The 23,086-nt window shown below is 37.9% G+C and overlaps 1 protein-coding gene across 1 annotated transcript in view; it reads right to left on the bottom strand.

Annotated features, from left to right (window-relative positions):
• The window catches only part of LOC124297785 (5-hydroxytryptamine receptor 2A), a 152,441-nt gene that overhangs the window by 3,419 nt on the left and 125,936 nt on the right, over window positions 1-23,086 (bottom strand). Inside the window, exons 3-4 of the mRNA XM_046749099.1 lie at window positions 5,402-5,619; window positions 2,882-3,076 (exon numbers count right to left, since the gene is read on the bottom strand). Coding sequence (XP_046605055.1) covers window positions 2,882-3,076; window positions 5,402-5,619 — 413 coding nt within the window. The remainder of the gene's footprint in view (window positions 1-2,881; window positions 3,077-5,401; window positions 5,620-23,086) is intronic.

Below are 23,086 nucleotides of genomic sequence, written 5' to 3'. Positions count from 1 at the left end.
AGTCCGACGACGACGGCCTGGGCCTGATCGAAACTTCGGCACAAGTAAGTAAATTATCATTGATCATAACTCAAGATGATTTAGAAAGATAGTTTTACAGGTCATTGGAAATTTCATCAATGTAGAATTGAATAATCAGTCTAGAGCGGCATAGCTACTTCGAATCGGGGGTGCTGAAACTTTTAGGATCTTTTTCACCTAAAATGTAGTGCTTCTGATGCGGAGTTCCAATAATTGAACCTTTTTTTCACTTCGTTGAAATTGATTATATTAAATAAAAGAAACCTGTTTTGTATTTTTGCATCGGATATTAATTTTCATCGACCTCGGTTTAAGTTTCGATGACGGACTCGCATGGGTTCAAGTATAAAAGGAAATATCATCATTTTGGAGTTATAGTGAAATATAAACTGTAAATTGCCGTCAACCTGATACATCGTGAATTGAGAGAATGAAAGCCCAATTGCTTGAACTACACATCGAAAGTATCAGACCTTCGAATTATAAATTCTGCTGAATCTTATAGGGATTTCTTGAGCCCAAGATATTTTTTTTCCTAACAGCTTCTTAGAAAGGTATATTTCTGAAGCCTGTGAAGCGTGCGTACAATGCCACACTTCCGAACAATGCGGTAAAGCCACTTTGGCACATGCGCAAAATTGAAATGCTGTAATTTATGTACTAGGACTTTAATTGGTGCATGCACACTCTCGAATAACTTATTTTCACGCGTAGGGCATTGGGCCTAAGTTACCTAACCCATATTTTACGCGCTGTTAGTGGCACCTTTGGTGCTTGTCAAATCAAATTTTCTTTCACAGGTATTAGAGAAAGTAGCGTCTGTCACACGTGAAAATTGGCGATATCTGACTCGGGTGATTACAGTGCTCGCCCTGACTTATGCTGCTTTCACACTAGTACTCACACTTATCGGACATCACCTATTTTCCGCACTTGTAGCACAATATATTGATGCGTTTCTTGTAAGTTGTTTGTCTCCCGGGAGGATAGAAAATCACTGGAATTTTAGTAATTTGGCATGCGCAGAATAATATCAAATTTACTTTAGATTTCAGAAATTTTTCAAATTGTCAATAACCCTAATGCTCGACTCAACAACGTTGCTGCATGTATGTCATCAACAGTTTTAGCAAAAAATCGAACAAGGATATCACACCATATATTATTTTATTCTCATATTCACATAACAATCATTTCCACACTTCCTAGAAAAAGTAACGTGTGGTCCACAGTATTAGGTTTATCATTGTATCAGATTAGTTAGTACCAAGAACTGAGGTAAGAGATTGCTGAGCAAGTACCAATGATGCCCAGCCTGGAAATATCTCACTTTTCAAGTTAAAATTATCATCAATGATTTGGACAAACCACTTATACAATTTACATCAAAATAAAATAGGTTATTTAGAAAGCAGTATGTATAAATGTGTGAGAACTAAATAAAAATATATTTAGTTAGTATTTTAATTGTATGATTGACGAGATTGACTACCTTCGGAGCACTCGAGTCGCATTCCAAAGTAATGCTGACCATGTGGAGCGGCACCAGGGGGTCGCCCTCACACCTCATTGGCTAATTATTGGATAACTTAGTTATAGCTGCAGGCTTTTCGACCCTTAGGCCCAAGATGTCATGTTTTTCGCCTGTTAAGTCGCGAAGTGCGTAGACGTAAGCCTTAGACTAAGCCCGTCGGAGCAAAAGTAGAATTAATAATCGTTTAGCATAGATGTTCTTGGTATCAATTATATGTGTACCTAACTATCATTAAGATAATACAACACTTGCTAAAGAGCGTAAACGATCGAATTATACTAGTTCTACAGGTTCTCCGTGTTTGAATATAAATTCCTCCTTTGACGTTATCTGTGTTTAAATTCACACACTTTAATAATTATGTTTTCTTGCATTTGATTTTTATATCATTCATTTGTTATCGTTAATTTTTCATCATCAATTGTTTCAAGAATATGCGCTATCCTTTACCAGTTTAAATCATATTTAAACATTTATTTTGAACGATCACCTATCCCATTGAATTATTTTAAATTAGCCTCAACCATTTAAGCAACTCTCACGGCCCTGTATAGGACTAGGCAGCAAATTACCAGATTATTGAAAGGTAGGTCTTTGTTAGGTTTAATTTTTGTTCATTATCATTGGGTGGGAGCATCTTTGATTATTTATAATTATACTACCACCACTCAGACACGTCTCACCCCCACGTAACAATCTCGAGACCTAGCGATTAGGGTTGATCATGATTTGGTCTGTGGTATTTTATTCTGAATCAATCACAATCCGTGAGCAAACGCTGCAAAAGCAGCTACTTCTGGACTAGGTTTGTTGGGAAAGGGTTTCAGCGTCAATTCGACAAAAAAACTGTAAAAAAAAAAAGAAAAATGGCTAACCTGGAGTCTGTTCTAAGTGTCTTTATCGTTTTATTAGTATTTCTAATAGTAATAATAATTCGTACAAAATACTTTTGTGACATCGCCAAATGTTTTTACTATTGTACTGTTCCACATATACATCGTGAAGTATTATTTAGGTATGCAGTGGAAAATTGTTTGAAGTAAAGTTGTTGATTTGGAATGCAATAAATTTATTCTGAACATGTTAATGTGCATTTTAATGAATGTGAATCTAGCAGCCAAAGTTAAGAGCCAAATGCGCTGAACTCCTTTGGAACTTACTAATGTAGTACAGTTTTACAACTGCAATACTAGAAAAATATTAGCTTCTAACCAAATTTGATGAAATTTCGAAGGCTGAGCTTCGTTACCTTATTTCGAAAAACGTCAGCATGTTCAGCTGTTAACTCTGCCTGTAAAGTTAAGATTAATTTCTTTTTATACTCACCAATAAGCATGTCGGTAGCAGCTAAGGAAGCGATGAAATAATTGCTAGGCTGGCGGATTGTACGATCGACGATGAACGCTAGAAGAACCAAGATGTTCCCCCCAACAGTCAGAACAATGCAGATTGCCAACGAGAGAGCAATTAAAATTGTCTGCCACAACTCGAACGGCGGAAGTACGGGACTCAGCATCTCATCTGAATCATTTTAAACAGAAGGCTAGATATTTGGATGGTGAATGCAAAACAAGAATTTTTTATATTTTAGGTAAGTGTGGAAAAGCGAGGATTTGATGGTGTTGAAAACTGTTGCAAATTGTACATTAAACCATTCATCTCGACTTTCATTCATATATTTTTCCCGAAATGCGATTCATTTGAAATTTTGCATACATAGTCTTTAGGGGTCGCTGATCACGAATCTGATCTAGAAATTCAATATGGCGGATCTAATATGGCGGTCAAACAAAATAACAAGAAGATAAATTTTGAAAAAATTTTGTAAAATTTTTAGGTGTGTATGAAGTGTGTAAAAATTGATATTTGGAGTTTAATCATAGATTAGCAAAAATGCTTTTTCTCGTGGAAAAGTACGAATTTCGACCGTTTGTTTACGCGTGATATTATTGCAATAAATAAATAAATAAATTTTATATTTTTTTAGACTTAGAAATATTTCAGGACCATATGGAACTAAAAAACTCAACAGTTGTTACCAAAAAAGCAGTTAAATAAATAAAAGTTGCAAAAGAAGGTGAGACCCTGAGCGTCTCAGCGTGAATTAAAGCAAAAAAAAAAATCATAAAGATTAAGCTTGTAGAATAATTTTCGGGACCTTTTTTTCGTTTTATTAGTCTAACGTGCACTTGACAGAGTGTGAGATTCTACGTATTCCAAAACAAGAATTCTTAGAAAAGCTCGATAATTGGGAAATTGGCGGTCGTTTTTCGGAAATTACATGTTAAATATCAGGGAAAAACCATATTTGCCTTATAATCTTGAAAAATCGTTATCGGGCGTGACAAATCGATTTGGCCTATAATAAAATATACGTATCCGTTTATTTTGCGCAAGAAGTAACATACTTCAGTTACGAGCAATTCTGTAATATAAACCCCGCTGGCTTGCATCATTTGTGATGGATTCAGCATATTACGTTATGGCAGGTTTCGAAATGATCTGTAAGTCACTCAAATCTTCGAAAATAAATTTTAGGCGACTGATTGCATGCGAAAATAAATGGTCCATGTGAGAATGAATATTTATTGTATTGAAAAAAAATTTATACCAAAGAAGAATGAAATAATCATCGTTGTAATTTCTTGACTGGGTGAGTTTCATATAATCATCTGCTCTTACAATTAGTAGTGACAACGGTATTATATATTATGTTTTCCATTTTTCGTTAAATACTAGTAAATTGTTATAATGGGTTTACAGTGATTCTGTTGCTCTTCTAAATTTGAAAAATATATCTTGTTATCTAATATTTTACATCATCTTGATTGAGTATGTACTGGCCAATGTTCAATTGTCGGGTAGTTTAGAATTTAACACTAGTATTAATTATGATACGTTTGAAAAACCAATCACGCCGAAGCGCCATTTGATTTTACTTACTTTTCTAATGACTACAATTCGGCTGATAACGAAAATGTATAACGGTTTATAAAACGCTTTAGGAGTTTACAAGACGGTGTAATATTATTTTCTGAATTGTCTTGCAGTTGAGGGTACCATCTTCCCTACGCTGAATTAACAAGTATATTGTCTAACAAGGAGGCAAACTCGGTCTTTTAGGGTCGAGCGTAAGTTTGTAATGTGAGTCGTAGGTGAGCCGAAGACGTATATTGCAAATACGCGAGACGAAAAGTCCGTTGCCTCCTTGTTGCACATGATTATTTCTTTATTACAAGAGTATGTTACGCGTTTTTTCACAAAGTACGAAATTGAGGTTAGAGTTGCGTAATGTCAGATTTGTTCGCGACAGCGCATGCGCGCAGTACGGAGAAGACCACTTTTCAGTCCTAGGAAATAAAAGTGGTCTACTCCCCGTATGTACACTTGGGGCCAATGAATCTAAGACGGCTAATTTTTTACACTAGACAATTATGTTGGCAACACAGAGAAATATACAGCGCCATAGTAGGCCGAGCGCGAAACAAAGTCAATCTCAATAAACTTAACATAACCCATGAGCGTCGAATCTAACCTTCTAATTGGATTGACACGTCAACAAGTCATTATCCCCGCGGTATTGTAACGGCCATGGGTTATAGTATGTTTATTGAGATTGACTTTGTTTCGCGCTCGGCCTACTATGGCGCTGTATATTTCTCTGTGTTGCCAACATAATTGTCTAGTGTAAAAAATTAGCCGTCTCAGATTCATTGTCCCCAAATGTACATACGCAGACTCACTCCACCGTCATAGAAACGGGTATTTTGTGTACGGAAAACACGGATGGAAAAATGCGTAAACCATGCTCGTTTTATATAAAAATACTTGTGAGTTCATGCTTACCCTGTATTGTGGCGACGGTTGCGTTTTCCGGAAACGAACCGTTCGTCGCATTACTAGCGTTCGTCGGGAACCAATCTGGCAGAAGGTCCACGTATTCGCCGCTGTTCCACCGCGGGTCATCGGGTTCGGGCCAGGAGCCATTGAACTGCGTACACTTTGCAGTCAGTATCTGGTTGTAAACATATCGGCACAAGCGCTCACGCTGCCTTTTCGATTTCCTGTGGAAGACGAAAACAGAATACTTAAAACTATGATGGTCTATTTCCGGATCGCCGGGACCAACATTTTGTATCACAATTACATGTGTAAATCTGGATATTAAGTTCATGTTCTACTTATACTTTTACCAACCGGAAAAAATTATCATTTTTCTTTCTATAAATATTAACAAGCAAACAGAAAGGGTTCAAACTTCAACGGTGCATTGCTCTTTTGTAGAGGAATTTATGAAAGTTACTCATATCCGGAAAAGAGTCAAAAAAATGTGTGGTTTTTTTACACGTCTTCTTATTTTCACATTTACTATATTTCCTCAAATACTTTGCGCAATTCCGGAAAGAATAAAGAGCAAAATGAACCATCGTGAGACTGTTTTCTTGCAATGTTGAGGTCGCTAGACGAGAACTAGGAATTACAATAATATCGCAGATAAAAGGTGCTCTCACGATCAAGTGGGTGACCGGCCAAGCGTTCCTTGATTGGAACGATATAAAGTTAAAATATGAACCTTTTTCGTTCGTTTGTTTATCTAATACAGGAAGAAAAAGGGTAAGTTTGCTCGGTCGGAAAGGGTAGGAGTACTACATGACCTTAATTGAAGTACGTGGAATATTTTCACGGTTATTATTTCAATTTCCAATCTATACGGCGCACCGGGGAAAATAAAAACCGATAATGGTTGTTCATATTTGTGACCTGCAGAAGAGAGTGAAACTGTTTGAAACAAGGGTTTTTATTGAATCGTAAAATGCATATGCAATTGACTACTTTGTTTTGTTTACTTAAATACTGATAATTTCGCTGAGAATCATTAGCGTCCGTCAATATTCGGCTACCGTGCGGCTGTGTTAAATATTCTCATTTGACACATTATGATTAATTCCATTGAATTAAGGTCATTCTGAGTAGCATTTCAATGGAGTTTCGTATAGTTTAGGCTAGCCTAGCACATTCTTGCAAAAATAGAATCGAACTTATCGTGTTTTAGTAAAAAAAAAAAAGAAGGTGACTGGAAGTGATAATTATATTCTATTGTTGTAAATGACTATAGTTTTATAATATGGATTGCTATACCTAATATTGTTGTTGGCAGGTACTACATGCGTGTAGAGGTGTAAACTTGTATTCCACATGAACTAAAGGTATGGTCCGTTGTACGATAATTTTGTTGTTGATTTGACATGGGATCCGGCTGAACAATACGCGCATCGTAAGACGAACGGTGTAGTTGCGTTAGACAGATTTATGTTCAAACATTATTCGTAACTTTACACAAAGAGAAAGGATTATTTGACTCAAGTGACATTTATTTGATTTAACTAAATGCTATACTCAAATGCGGCGAATACAATAATTACTTAATTCAAAAAAATACTTTTGCCGGCCGAAATACTTGTGACAACTTAATACAGAATGGAATCAAGCCTTCGAATGATTATGCTATCAATTTATTCAAGACTAGCTACTCGGTGCGGCTTCGCACGCATCCAATACGATAAAATAAAATAACCTAACCTAATCTCTATCTCTAAGAGTTCAGTCAGCGTGCGCTTAAGTGTGTGATCCCGCTATGACTTGACTTAGAAATATCGTTACCTCTCCAAAACGATCCATCAGGTTGTAATGAAATTTAGCCTAAATCCTTGAAAGACGTTATAGCTATTCACAGAAAAAAATAATCGAACTCGGGTCAGACGTTCTGGAAAATATACGAAATACGTTCATGCATATGGAATGAACGGACAGACATTCATTTTTACATATATGCATAGATGACATGGCGCGCGTTCCTTGCAGTAATGTGAATTTTGTATTAAAAAAATCGTGTGATTGAAACGACAAAAACATTGATTGAACGCACCTCAATCGTGTTGTTTTGAAAATATGAAATTGTTGTATCAAAACAAAATGAGCTTGTTTTAATTCTTGTTGTTTTTGAGTCAAGAGTTCTGAGACAGAAGCAACTCACTCCCTTCTATTTGTTTAACAATTTATCAAGATTATTGACGATTTATACTGAACTATATTTTATTTTTAATTGCTTCTACTCGACGCGGCCTGGGTCAAGTGCTGTCGAGGCTCAGACAATTTTATTATATTATGTTGGGCGCCAGTTAATTATCAAAATTAACGAAAACGAAATAGCGGCTAAGCTCAGTTGGCTAACAAATAACAATAATAGTTTTATTTATATAAAAATTACGCAATTACGATGGAATTGATTCCACAGTCAAATTACAAGAAAATACTACGCACTAGTTGCCACAAGAGTCAAACTGTACGGAATTAACACAATAGTCGAGTCACAAAATATACTGTTGTAACGATTACATGCATTCGAATATGGGCGGTAATATTTCGGATTTAACCGGACGCAAGGAAAGTGCGCGGTTGACCAGTCTGGCGGAACCGGCAACAGATCCGGAGGAGAGAAGCGAAAGGGACTCTGCGGAAAGACGCCAACCAGTACAGACCTACAATAATAATACTCCGCAGAAGTAGAAAATCTAGCCAGTTATAAGATTTACAAAGTCACATATACACCATACTAAGTTCACCGAATCTTCGATGTCGTCACGATCCAAGTTGCTCTCATCCCCCATCTCATTGTGGGTAAACGACGAAACTTAAAGGCGAACAACAGAGCTCTAATTATCCATCGAACGAGAGTGAAGAAGAGAAGAATATCTGGATTGGCAAGTGACTTATCGGTTTCAACTGTATTCAACGACAAAGACAAGGAACCAGTTGATTTTAACATATGGTGTATCGAAGGCGTATTTCCCAAATGGTGTGTATGTGTGAATGTTTGAATGAATGTATAGCTTTTGTTTTTTTTTTAAATGCACACTTTTATTTCTACCTTTTCTTGCAATTTTTTTATTTGAACTGTTTTATTTCTACGGTTTTATCTTTACAATTTTATCGACTATTTTATTTATAATTTATTTTTTTATGGTTCTTAATTGTTCAGGTTAAATAAAGTGTTACACTGTATTAACAATAAGGTTGACACAAGAGTTAAACTATGTAATTGTCACGTACAAAGGTCGACCCAAAAGTCGAATTACAAAATCGTGTAATAGGCACGGGGTTGACACAAGAGTCCAATCACGCGAACGCTACCCACTGAAGCTGACATAGAAGCCAAATTATTATAACGAAATACTACGTGCAAAAGTTGACACAAGAGTCAAACTACAAAACTGTGTACTATATACGGGGGTTGACGCAAGAGTGGTTGTGCCGGCTCCTGCCGCACGTGGCTTGGATCGATAATTCGCTCGACAATTTGACGCCTGCGCGCTAGTCTGAATTTGAATGTCTGTACCCTTTTCGACTCGAGTCAATATGGCGTAACGGCGCGTAATATTTAAATGACTTTAAGTGACTCGGAAGCTATTTATTTACCGCGGATACCTTATAATTAGGGATTTCGACTCTGACGTTGAGTTAGATACGATTATCCTATTTTCCTGTTACACACTCCCTCTTCTAAACTCAACGTCGGTGGTTGACAATTTGTAAGGTTAAGTTATTAAATTTCAACGTTACATTATTACCCTTTTCTTTTGATGATAAATGGGTTCACCACTTACTTGATTCTGCGACTTGTAGTTCTGTCCAACTCGTATCAGGAATTATGATACTGAAAATTCAAGTTATTTGCCTACTTGGAAATTTAGATGGACAATAACACAAGTAGAGATTATAGTTAATACATTTTGGCTGTATTATATTTTGGGCATGTGTATGATTAAATCGACACGTGATAGGATCGACAATGTTAACAATGTATCACAGAATGTAAATATATAAAAAAATATTTTAGCTTTAGAATTATATGATAAAGGAAATTGTCAATGGATTGTCCGAGGATTGGCGACGAACTTGACCTTCACCCTGCTTTGGTTTTGTCGAAAGCTTCTTATACTTGGTCGGAACGATGACAGTAACCTCCTCACCGTCCTTCAGTTCGGGCCGTTCTTCCATGATGTGGTCTAGTGATTTCATCGTCAACGGCTTGTATAAGGCATCAAGGGCCTGCTGACGTTTTTCTTTCGATAGTTGTATGGCGGAGCTAGCTCTGGGGTTGCTCGGCCTCGATGTTAGGAGGGCGTTCTCCCTTATTAGGAACGCTCTGACTTTATTCGGGTAGTCCTGAGGGTCAGTAAATTTGGCTCTCACTCTACGTTTAAGAACCTTGTCCGTTTCGTCGAATAAGTAACAGTGGTCTTGTGGGATCAACCAAGTTGGCCAGGCTGCGTAGTTTAAGCGTAGCCAGTCGCTGTGTCCTGCATGTCGAATATTGCAGTCTGGACATTCCGGGCAGTAGAGATTCAGGTCTCGCGAGCATCCAGGGCAGCGGTGTAAAGCTCTTTCATTTTCGATGCCGTGAGGGTAGATACAATCTTCGGTGTCGAATCCTTCAGCACCACAAATTTGACAAAATCCGGGCCGGTAGGGCAGTGAACAATCCTTGAAATGATGTTCGGCCGAACGACAATTAATACAGCCAACGACGTGTTGTTTGCCGACGATTGTCACATACGTTTGCGTGGCCCTGTCGACTAATTTGCCCTCCTTCTTGATCACAAGCATCTCCGCACGTTTCATGATGAGCTTCTTTAAAAGATCATCGCTTAAAATCCGGAAATCGACGAAGTATTTCATTTCGCCGGTTGAGGCCTAGTTCGGTTTGAGAAGTCCCACTTCCCGTAGTAGTTCGTCAAATTTTGGGAGCGTCGACACAGGTAAAGGCTGGACTGTTACTGATGGTGCCGTCAATGCTTCCGGATCGTCAGTTGTTTTGATCGGCTTCCCGGTAACCGATGATTTGCTCAACGGGTGTTGACTAGTTGGGATTCGGTTTCTGAGCACATTTTCCCGGTACAACTGCTATTCGGTAACCTTTTCTGATATCGTCAATTTTACTTCAGGCGGTGGTAGGTTTCTCATTGCTTTTATAAGCCGCTCTAGTTCAGTTCCAGTGTGGTCGATGTCGGCGTGAAAGCGAAGGGTTTCAGGTTTTGTCGGAGACTTCACCTGAACTGCAGTTGAGACAACCGATTCCTCAAGGTCTGTCACCTTGATCGTAGGTGGTGTTCCTTCGTCGACTGGATTCGGATTACTCCCTGAAGCGTTTTCAGTCTCGGGTCTGAAATGAGTCATCGACGATGCTGAAGCTGGGATACTCTCATTGTGAGCTATGGTCACCTTTTTCGTCAAAGTGATCATTATGGCTTCAAGGTCGGCCTTTTCTTTCGCCAGCATCTCTAAACATTTTAACATTTCCGCGTAGACGGGCGGTCCGTCGGCGGAGTTAGCCTCGTTGCTTATTTCTTTGTTGGTCTTCTTGTTGTCTTGTCAACCTCGCACGTACATGAACTTGGCTCGCCAATTGTCGAAAGTGTGAATTCGGACTATTGCATAATTTGCCGTTAATTATCCGTAAATTAGTCACGCGACTTATTTTTTTGTCGCACTCAATTTTCAAAAAAAAGCGGATGGCGTGCTAACTTTTCAAAACTTAGCGCGCCATCTACCAAAAAAACGCACAGCGAGCATCATGCATATCGATAAAATTGCGCAATTCTGTCCAGAAGAAACATTCAGTGACTGAAATGAAATGATGAGGTAGCTATATGGACAAGTTTTTAATTTGCATGCTTTTGTTTCGCACAAATCGTTATGCGAGTACGGCAATTTTTCCTTTTGTAATGGAATACTCTCCGTTACGAATTACTTTTTTTTCATTTGTAATTTGTAATGGTTCATTCATCAATTACACGTTACTTTTTTTAATTTATTATGGAACACTCATCCATTACACATTACTTTTGTAATTTATAATCGAGAACTTATCCAATACACATTTTTTAAAGTAATGAGTAATGCATTACTTTCACATTACTATTTTCACAACTCTGCATACAATAACAGATCTCTCTATCTATCTGTGTGCCGATCGTTGATCAAATGATAGCAAATATTGAAAATTGACAATTCGAAAATTTAGTGATTTCGAAAAATTAACGACGGAGCCAGGAACCTGGCGTCTAGAGATGCTCAGCCGGAGCCTTACTCCACTGGACCACCTAGCCCCCCTGACTCTGTTGTTAATTTCTCTCATCACCAGTGAGTTCGAATTTGTTTTTTCGTATGCCTGGTATGAATGTATAAGAATTTTCGTCTCTTCCAGCACAGTGTATACATACGAATGTAATGTGTAGATGATGTGTTTACCCTTTTGAATCTTTATTACATTCCTATATATACTGTTAGGCTAGTGAAACAAACCTTTTCTCATTTATCGGCTCCTGTTTTGGTTATAAATGCAGAAGCTACAGCCGACCAAGACTATTCTAATTTCTGTTTTGCAATGTCACGAGAACAGGGTTAAGTTTTTGAATTCAATACTAAATATTTCTATTGAAGATTTGTTTTTAAAGGAATTTATTAGAATAGATATTCAAATTATAAATTAGATAATTGGAAAATAAAAAGCGGTTTTGATAATTGCTTTAAGTTCCGTTTTGACGGACTCGCATTCGTTGCATCCTTCGGTCGGTTTTTCGATAAAAATGAGGCTGTCTTTGCAGCCTGTGCAAAAAGTCTTGTCCTTATAAAAAGTTACATGAAGATCCAGCTCGCATCGCAGTTGTTCGGGACTGGAACTTTCCAAGAATAGGAAAATTAATAAAAGGTCAATGAAGAGAATTCGTTTCTTATGTTTACTTTTCCACTTACTCAAAACATGATGGACATAAGAACCCGGGTCTTCCTTTTTCAACTTTTCCGTCGAAATATCCACAAGAGAACTCCTTCCATTTTTCCCTTTTCCAAAATTTTGGAAGTCAAAGGTTTGGGCTAATATCCCGGCGTTTATTAAATTGTGGATTTTAGACATGTTTCTTCTTATTACGAAAACTTGATAGTGGTTTGTTATTTCTGAGTTGCTAATCAACTCGAAATTTGTTTTCTTCGGTTGTTTCTTTCTAGAACCTTCTTCTCTGGAATCGAGTTTTGTGTCGGATAGGCTTTGGTTTTTTTTGAAATGTGAATAGAGCCACGATTATTTTTCGAGGTCGATGAGCGATTGCTTGATTTTCACATTTTTATTAACCTTAAGTATCAGTTTTTGTGAGCACTTTTTCAGGTTATTTGACACAGCCTTTTCCTTCCAACCTTCCCCGATTCCCGAGGATGACTGGTGGCCTTATTTTGAAGAAATACACGGAAAAGATTCAGATAAGATCGTTTCTTTTCTTTTGAATACATATTTAATTTATTTTATTCGTGTATTCTCCCAAATTCACTTAGTGAATTTGAATTGTTATACCATCATTCACATTTGTCCTTCCAAAACTCTAGGGTGAGCTGTTTCTTAAGAAGATTAGGATCAGTCACCTATCTATTTCCCTATTTCCTACGAAAAGGAGTCTGTTTTTATCCCATTTATTCCTGGAATTTTCGGTTCCCGCCTCGATATTTTGGTAGATCGCGGGCTAAGTTCTTGAAAAGTTAGCACGCCATCTGCTTTTTTTTAGAAAATTAAGTGCGACAAAAACAAAAGTTCAACGACTAATTTGCGGCTTATTTACGGCAAATTATCAACCAAATAAGAATTACTCATGATGCTCGCTGTGCGTTTTTTTGGTAGATGGCGCGCTAAGTTCTGGAAAAGTTAGCACGCCATCTGCTTTTTTTTAGAAAATTGAGCGCGACAAAAACAAAAGTTCAACGACTAATTTGCAGCTTATTTACGGCAAATTATCAACCAAATCAGAATTACGCATGATGCTCGCTGTGCGTTTTTTTGGTAGTTGGCGGGCTGAATTCTTGAAAAATCAGAACGGCATCCGCTTTTTTTTTGAAAATTTAGTGCGACAAAAAAATTAGTCGCGCGACTAATTTACGGATAATTAACGACAAATTATGCAATAGTCCGAATTCACATTTTCGACAATTGGCGAGCCAAGTTCATGTACGTCAACCTCGCGTACGTTGTCCTGTGAAGGGGTACATTGACTTCGTAAACTACGGCGGGGTATTTTTAAATCCGTGACATAGTATTTTCCAATAATTTTATTCGTTTTGTCTGCCAATTCGACGACCATTGGTCCGAGTACTCTTTTTACATGAACGGGTCCTATAAAACGATGAGCGAATTTTTCTGAATAACCTTCTGCTTTATTGCTCAATTTTTTATTGGGATAATATACTTCGGTCCCTACTTTGATCTCTACAGACGTTTGCTTATCGTTTTTAGATCTGGCAAGAGTTTTATCCGCGTACGTTTTTAATGGATTTTCAATTTTGTGATGGAACTCGTCAATTTTGCCTAATCTTTTGATCCAATGCTCGACCGATTCGTCGGATGTTCGTATACTGTCGTCACCGGTTTACGTATATTCTTGAATACTGCTTGACGACCGTGATTTAAATAAAAAGGCGATATTCGACTGCCTGCGTGAGGTACTGTGTTATACGCAATTTGAATTTTTGTCAAATGCTCGTCCCATTCATTGTGGTTTTCATTCACGAATGCCGCAATCATAGGTTTTATTGTACGGTTAACACGTTCAACCGGATTTCCTTGTGGGTGATTTAGTGGTGTTGTGAGGTATTCCACTCCACGAGCTTCTAGAAATGCCTTGACATCTTTATTCATATACTCGGTGCCATTATCCGTAAGGACTGACTTGTGCGTTAGACCTTTGATACAGATAACTTCTCTCGTTGATATAACGGAAGAATTGTGTATAATTAACATGACCAAGGTTTGGACTTCGCAAGTTAACCGCGGATTGAATTTCGTCAGAATTTGTCTAAGCTGTTCCTTAAAAAGAGGTGTTTGCATACGCTCGAAAATGAGTCGAGCTCGACAAGCGAATTCGGCTAATGATTCATTTTTTTCGACTGTCAGGTCGCCCACTTCATACAACAGATCGGCGCGGCGTCGGCTTTTTTAATTACCCAGTCTCCACGGAAAGCTCTTACAAAATCTTTCCACGAATGCCACGATGCCTTGTTTAGGAGGTACCATGATCTATAAGGACCTTCGAATAATTTTGACAAACAAGGAACAAATAAGTCCTTTCGTATGCCGCTAGGCGATAAAAGATCTTTCAAAATTAACAAGAATTGCTCTGGATCTTTTTCTGTTTTAGGAAAAGATATTTTCCATGAATTGGCAACTTGACCGATTTTTAACGTTGAAGGTTGGTAACTGTTGTTAGAATTCGGATAATGATTGTTATTTCTACCGCGAGGTGTATGCTGTGCGGTCTGTGTGTCTTGTATACCTGAGCTAAAGGCGGGGTTTACTAGACGATTATTTTGGTCATCATCATCGCTGGAATCACTCGATCTCCAAGACAAATTTCCCCTTCCAGATCTAGAAGATTGACAGTCGATTCCCGCGGATTGTGTTGACGATGCTAAATTATTCGAATTAAAAGAATAGGTCGACGTACAACTAACGCTACGTGCTCGATCATTCGAACTTGGCTGTGTTGTGGTTCGCAAGCTCATAAGCGGATTTTGAAAATCTACCGATGGGTTTAAGATTTGTCGATATTGTTGTTCGCTAACAAAAACTTCTTCGTCGATAATCTGACCGTTAGGTAAAGGTTGACCGATTTTAACTTTAATAAGGTACGGTATTGTTTGTTCAGGAAATTGCCTATCATTGCCTGCTGCACGTGATAACTGAACATTTGCATTAAGAGAACCTGATCTCGTTGGTGCATCTAAGCTTGAGTGAAAATGTACGTGACGTAATTCCCTTTCAACGGAACCGTTTGTGACTATCGATGGATTCGATCTTTGATTCTGTAAATTTTCATTAATCCACGTATTTTCAATTACTGGTCGATAGCCTGAAAAATTCGTCGGACCTACGCTACGAGAATACGGAACAAATGCGCTAGACGATTGATTAGCTTGGTAATTTTGTATAGAAACAGGCACTTGCTGATGGTTACCGCGGCTTTGTTGATCTAATTCTATTGCCTCGTCATCCGCTGAGTAATCCGTTTCATCTTTGTCGGGATGACTACCTGCTTTTCTAGTCGCATTGTTTCTTTTTGGTTCTTTATTCAACATCCCGCTTACTAATCCGTTAATTTTATCTAAGATGGTGTTAATCGCGTCTTCCATAGCATTCATAAGATTGATTATAGGTTGCATGGCTTGATTAGATAACGGCGACTGAACTAATTGTTCGACTGTGAGAGGGAGCGTGTTTACTCTACTTCCTTGCCCTCCTCCCTCGGATATCGCTCGTGACAAACTTGCTCCGGGGGCATCTTGGCTAACATTACCTTGCATGTGTTGATTCATATTCGGGCTGTGACGAATACCGCCTGTTATAACGCGTTCGCTTTGTTCTAACACGGTACTTTCGTTTGACAAATCGGCTGAGCTTGTTGGGTTTACAATTGCATTTGCACTACCTTTTTTAATCTGATTTTTATTTCGCCTTCTTTTAGGTGGTGAATAAGTTATAGGCATTATTTGCTGATTCAATTCCTTTAAGCCGTACGATTCTTGCCAGTATCTAGTCCGATAATTGTTTATTGAAATTCTTAAGCTAGGTTTTGCTACTGTTTGATTTAAACCACAAAGTCAAGCAGTGTTTTCCTGTATTACAAAATAACAATGAGAATTTTAAACGATGTACAATATTCTATTTTGTTGAGAAATTATCAACAGACGGGAGCAAGATCTCCATCTATTGACAATAATTGACTTTGATTCGTTTTGACGAATAGCCGATGTTACTAATTAACTCTCGCCCTATTCTTTGTATAGGCGATTTTTATTTATTTAACTAATCCGTCAACGGTCAGAACAAGATCTAAACTCGGTGACGTGAATTAGCAGACATGTACACTTATATACGATATAACAGTGTTACAAAATAAATAAAATAAATAACAGAAAGAGAACATATAGAAAGATAAACAGAGGTATTATAAGAAAGATAGAAAAGAGAGAGAGGAAAGAGAGAGAAGCGATCTCCGCGATGACTTTGTTTACTTTCAGACTAAGCCGTGTGTCTCGGCATATTGTTATACAGTTGCTATGCCGGGTCTCAATTTCCAACGCTCTACGATTCAAAAGTTTAGACAAAGAACACTTTAATAGTTTTAATTTATATACAATTTTAACTTAATTTTCCCAAACTAGCCCCATGTTGGGCGCCATTGAGACAGAAGCAACTCACTCCCTTCTATTTGTTTCACAATTTATCAAGATTATTGACGATTTATACTGAACTATATTTTATTTTGAATTGCTTCTACTCGACGCGGCCTGGGTCAAGTGCTGTCGAGACTCAGACAATTTTATTATATTATGTTGGGCGCCAGTTAATTATCAAAATTAACGAAAACGAAATAACGGCTAAGCTCAGTTGGCTAACAAATAACAATAATAGTTTTATTCATAGACTCTATTCGCAAGGGAGTTCATTTGGGGACCCGAGGAAGGGAGAATCCAAATTTCCAAGAGCATATAAGAAAGAATTGGACAGAATATACAAGTTTATTTGTACTTACAAATTGTTGTCGAAATCCGACTCTCGCAATTACGATGGAATTGATTCCACAGTCAAATTACAAGAAAATAATACGCACTAGTTGACACAAGAGTCAAAATGTACGAAATTAACACAATAGTCGAGTCACAAAATATACTGTATTAACAATAAGGTTGACACAAGAGTCAAACTATGTAATTGTCACGTACAAAAGTCGACACAAAAGTCGAATTACAAAATCGTGTAATAGGCACGGGGTTGACACAAGAGTCCAATCACGCGAACGCTACCCACTGAAGCTGACATAGAAGCCAAATTATTATAACGAAATACTACGTGCGAAAGTTCACACAAGAGTCAAACTACAAAACTATGTACTATATACGGGGGTTGACGCAAGAGTGGTTGTGCCGGCTCCTGCCGCACGTGACTTGGATCGATAATTCGCTCGACAATTTGAGGCCTGCGCGCTAGTCTGAATTTGAATGTCTGTACCCTTTTCGACTCGAGTCAATATGGCGTAACGGCGCGTAATATTTAAATGACTTTAAGTGACTCGGAAGCTATTTATTAACCGCGGATACCTTATAATTAGGGATTTCGACTCTGACGTTGAGTTAGATACGATTATCCTATTTTCCTGTTACAGTTCAATGGCTGCAACAGGTAATGAAATTTGTTGTTATAAAAATCTTTGGTATTGACTGAATATTAAAGTTATTCAAGCGCACAAAACGTATTCTTCGAAGTTTATCATTTATAATTCTGTTGGCTCAAAATTTTCTGAGATTTACCTGACAATTTAATGGATAAAATCGGAAAACTTATTGTTGTATATGCGGAAGTATGAAATAAATATGTGTCAATAGTTTTTGTTTATCCATCGTAAATCTTGATTTCGATGACTCGACACCAGGTATTATGTTAGCTTCGTTTGGAATAGGTCTAATGACACATTTATCTTACGATATCCGTATCCGACTTCCTAGTCGACTACCCTGTTTTATACCTATCACTGAAGCTACTTCCATAATGAGAAAGTTCACCGCCTAGTGGCCGTACATAGTATTAGTATACTGATGTTTCCGATGAATATACCTTCTACTTCTTTAGAAGCATATGGTGTTCGTCTTATACAGTAAACAAATTAGTGCAACTGATTGAACCAGTTACGCCAAACAAGCTCCGGTTCGACCAACAAAGTATGGCATTCAATAGATGTAAATTTTTTGTTTACTAGATTTATGTAATTATTGTATTTGATATATCTAATTGTTTCTGTCAACGAATATGCGACTTGGAGCAACGGTACATAAGCTTCACATGAAATGATGTTCAGTTTTCTCAATTTCGGAAACACATCAAAAGATTTACTCGAATCAATACTTTATTCGATCATGACAAGAAGGCTTTTGTTGTATTAAGAAATTTGCTTGACTTATTCATCTTTCTGCACGATGAGAAACGCATTTCGAATTGGGAACACATTCATAGTTTCTCATACTATGACGATGGTGCAGTTAACCCCACGACGATAGTTCTTCTTACTATACGAGTATGTAGATAGTTTCGTGTACAAGAATATGTTTTGTAGTCTTAACAGTTTTTCAAGTTTTTTTTATAACCATAAAAATATCGTAAAATCAACAATATTATGACGTATACAATTATAAATAACTATCAATCTACTTCAGATTTTGAATATGCTGAAATCAACTGTGCACCACATTTTTTATAAAAGTGCAGTTTATAGACAGACTGTTTGATTCGTTTTTATGGTTAACCAACGTTAAAAATTTATGGGAGATATAAATTTGAAAAATTGGTGATTTCGAAAAATTAACGACGGAGCCAGGAATCAAACCTGGTATCTAGAGATGCTTGACTGGAGCCTTACTCCACTGGACCACCTAGCCGCCCTGACTCTGTTGTCGTTAACTCCTCTCATCACCAGTGAGTTCAAATTTGTTTTCTTGTGCTTGGTATAGGTGAATAGAAAGTTTTCGTCTCTTGAGCACCTGATGTAAGAATGTATGTAGATGAATGTTTACGTGTTGGAATTTTGCGCTTCTGATGGGAAGCCACGCAAGACGGTCAAAGCCGTCTAATAAATGATATGCCGATGTGCAGTATCATTAGTTACGAGAAAATTCATTGCTGGGAGATAGAAATTTGAAAAACACACATATGATACGATCCGTACGATACGACAACTACACTTCTTTTTGATCTAGCTGTGCAAAAAATATAGTAATAAACTGTAATTGTTTCAAATAGCACGAAGATTTGGCTTACTATTAGGATTCAGGGTTGGCTGTAGGAACTGTTGAGAGGCAAATGTAAAAGCAATGAATTAAGAGAAAATGAGTAACCCTTTGTCAGATGGTCTATCTGTGAAATCGCGTAGTAACTGGTCCTCACAGATGAGACCATAATCCAAAAGCTTCTGGATACGCGGAAGATTAGACCTCAAGGCAGAGAGCGACTAAAGGGTAGCCAGCAAGGTTGAGAATTGACTAAAGCCTTGTGAAGGTGAATTTCTGGCCTAGAAGCACCCAAATAAGATAGTATTCGCTCAGTGATGATCATTGAATGCAAAATGACACTTCATATACTGTACTCAATACAGCACAATAAACAATTGAAGGAAGGTCGTGTATCGATGAAAGATTGCTAATTTAAGTTCTTAAACACACTCATGAACGATACACAGATTGACTTCAGTCCGTTGCGTTGCTCTCGTAAAATCTGATCAAGAACTGAACACGATTCGGCAGAGCGTTTCCTTATATTATTACTTTGCAATGCGTCATCTGGTGGAAAAAAATCAAACTAATGCAACCAAGCTGACAGCTGACCGTTGACTGTGTATTTTCGCGTGTGTATGGTAGAACAAACATATTATTGATTACGTTTCATTAATTTATGTGACATGAGTAATTTGAAAGCCCAAGAACTACGACTTGCCTCCATTAAAATTAAAAACTTAGGATACATGGTGATAAAGTGGTGCCGACAACCAGGCTCTGACCTCACGAGGATATTTTCTTATGCTTGAAGCACGGCGGCGAGAGTGTCCATCGGTGACGTTCGGGAACAGAATTCAGATGAATCCTGAGAACGACAACGCGGCTTGGCATTAGAGAATGATCTAGGACACAGAAAACTGAAGAGTGTTAAAAAGTATTGGAAAATGAGAAATAAACGTATTTCGGAATACACAGAAAAGTTCTGACTTTTCTAGACAGTAATTAAACTGAGCGGCTTAAATATTTCATCATGATACAATAGTCCTTAAAATAAGATTTTTTGTAGATGTATGTGTGTGCTCTTTGAAGTGGCTTACTTGGATTCTAGTTTAGTTCATTTACGTCTAATACAACATGGTGTAGGTAGACTTGGGGACAATGAATCTGAGACGGCTAATTTTTTTCACGAAACAGTTATGTTGGCAATGTAAAGAAACCTACAGCGCCATAGTCGGCCGAGCGCGAAACAAACTCAGTCTGAATAAACATAACATAACCCATGACCGTCGAATCTAACCTTGGAACAATGACTTGTTGGATTGGTTGATTGAAAGATAGAATTGAAAAAAAGATTGGATTGAAAGATTTTCAGAGGGCCTTTTCAGCTACAATCCACAATAATAATCTTAGATTTCTGACCCCACCTCACTCGTGGTTATTTACTTTTCTCTAAACAATTTTGAACAACTAATTCTAAGTGTAGTGAAAGCTCATATGTATAGGCACTATTGTATTCTATACCGATTGTGTGGAGTACGTATATAAGGGCGATTCTGCAGTATCCAATACCGACATTTTACCGACATTTTTGGCCGCTTCACATCTCAGAGACAAACCCTTTTTTCGGGTGGAGATTATCCCCACACTAGTCAACTTTATAGGTTATCCATAAAGTTCATCGATATCATCGATAAAGTTGACGAGTGTGGTGATAAAATCCATCTGAAATAAGGCTTGTGTGTGAGCTGTGAAGCAGTTCAAAATGTCGGTAAAAGTTCGGTATCGGAATCTGTACGCAGAATCACCCTTATATACGTACTCCACACAATCGGTATAGAATACAGTAGTGCCTTTACATATGAGCTATAACTACACTTACAATAAGTTGTTTAAAATTGTTTAGAGCAAAGTAACTAACCACGAGTGAGGTGGGGTCAGAAATCTAAGATTATTATTGTGGATAGTAGCTGAAAATGCCCTCTGAAAATCTTTAAATCCTAATGTTGATTAGTTTTGTAGATGATCGAATCGAGTGGACAGTGTGACAATCTAACTGTCCTCTGACCGCAGGATTACGATTATGGGGTTTGTGAGCATCTTACAATGCTTGCCCTTGAAGTCGGAATTAGTCGGTGTGAACATTGTTATCAGGGTTAAGGAGGATGAATTTGGAATAAAAAGATGATTTAACAAAATCAAGTATCTACCTTGATTCTGTCCTACTTCCATCCAGCCTCACGCCATTCGTTATCGCCCTTACTCCGATAATTGTATTTCCCATTGTTTGAGATTCTCGCACCTTTCCTGTGCTCATATTTTTTTTACAAAGTCACTACTATGCCAATTTCCATCGAATACACGTCTAGTCCAGCTCTCATCAAGAATACTTTTAATCTATTTTCAACAAGTTAAATTCCATTTCATCCTTCAAATAACACAAATTCAACTCTAATTCTATAATTCAAACAATCCACTTCGTTCAATTACACATTTGATTTCCTGACTATTTCAATAAACCATTCACAAATTCCTTACATCAATTCTCACCCCTTTCTCCGTTTCCTGACTCAAGAGCAGCAACGAGATCAGACCCAAAGGTATCCGAAACAACATCTCGGGTCGGTATAAGTACAGACGTATTAACAGCCGCTGGTCAATAGGGGAGATATTCTCCCCTCTACCCCGTAACATCTCTTTTTACGTATACGTTGTGCAAAAAAAGTTTCGATCGATTTGAAAATGAAGTGGAATTGCCCATATGCGTAATAATTAGCAAATATTGAGACAAAAAAACGCTCTCCATTTTGTCATCGGTGGTGATTAAATCTTGAGAAGTTTCGTGGATCATTTCTATGAAACACTTCATGTCTCCCCTAATTTCATTCAAATCGGTAAAGTCATGTACCCCCGAAATTCAGCAATACATAAAAACCCATACATGTTGGAGAATGCCAGAATACTTTTCTGTTTGTGCGATGATACAATTTTCCAGGTCGAATAAAATTGTATTTGAAAAAAGTCACAACAAATATGCATAATAAAAACTTTCAGGTTTCATTCATCCCTGCGGAGTGAAGTATCTGTGTGGTTAGATATTTTCAGGCTGCACATTCATTTGAAATTATTATTTGCAAGTACTGCCAGGAGAACTGTGGGACGGATTGTTTGAAACACGGGTGAAAGAATTCATAGAAGTGGAAACATTCTCGTGCCAGACAAATTGTGCGTTTTCGTGTGACGTTGCCAAGGCACAAATACCTACGTCCCGCAGGAGTATAAGTTTATAACATATTCATAGGTGACGATATGAGAGGTACTCGAAGGCACGCACGCTGTTGAAGAACGCGTTCGCCGATGATATTAGTGGTCGGTTGTATTTCATATGGTCTGTAGGAGGCAACTGTGAGCTTCGCTGAGCAGCGGGCCATCACGGTGGAATGGTATGATCATGCGGTTGCACAGAGAAAGATGGAGGATCAGGGGTGGGACGGCAGGGTAGAAGAGGACGCGAACGAACACTAGTGGATGGTGTGGAGTGGCGGAGAAGGGGGACACAGTGAGAGGTAGCCGAGAGGCAACATCTACACTTTGGTTTTATCCGGTCGGTGCGCACTTCGGTGCAACGTGGCGTGGGTATTCATGATGCATCGCGAACCTAGCTTTTTCCAA

The sequence above is a fragment of the Neodiprion virginianus genome, chromosome 2 (assembly GCF_021901495.1).
Source record: "Neodiprion virginianus isolate iyNeoVirg1 chromosome 2, iyNeoVirg1.1, whole genome shotgun sequence".
Classification (NCBI taxonomy): Eukaryota; Metazoa; Arthropoda; class Insecta; order Hymenoptera; family Diprionidae; genus Neodiprion; species Neodiprion virginianus.
The sequence above is the reverse complement of the archived record's forward strand: the minus strand, read 5'-3'. Positions and strand labels throughout refer to the sequence as shown.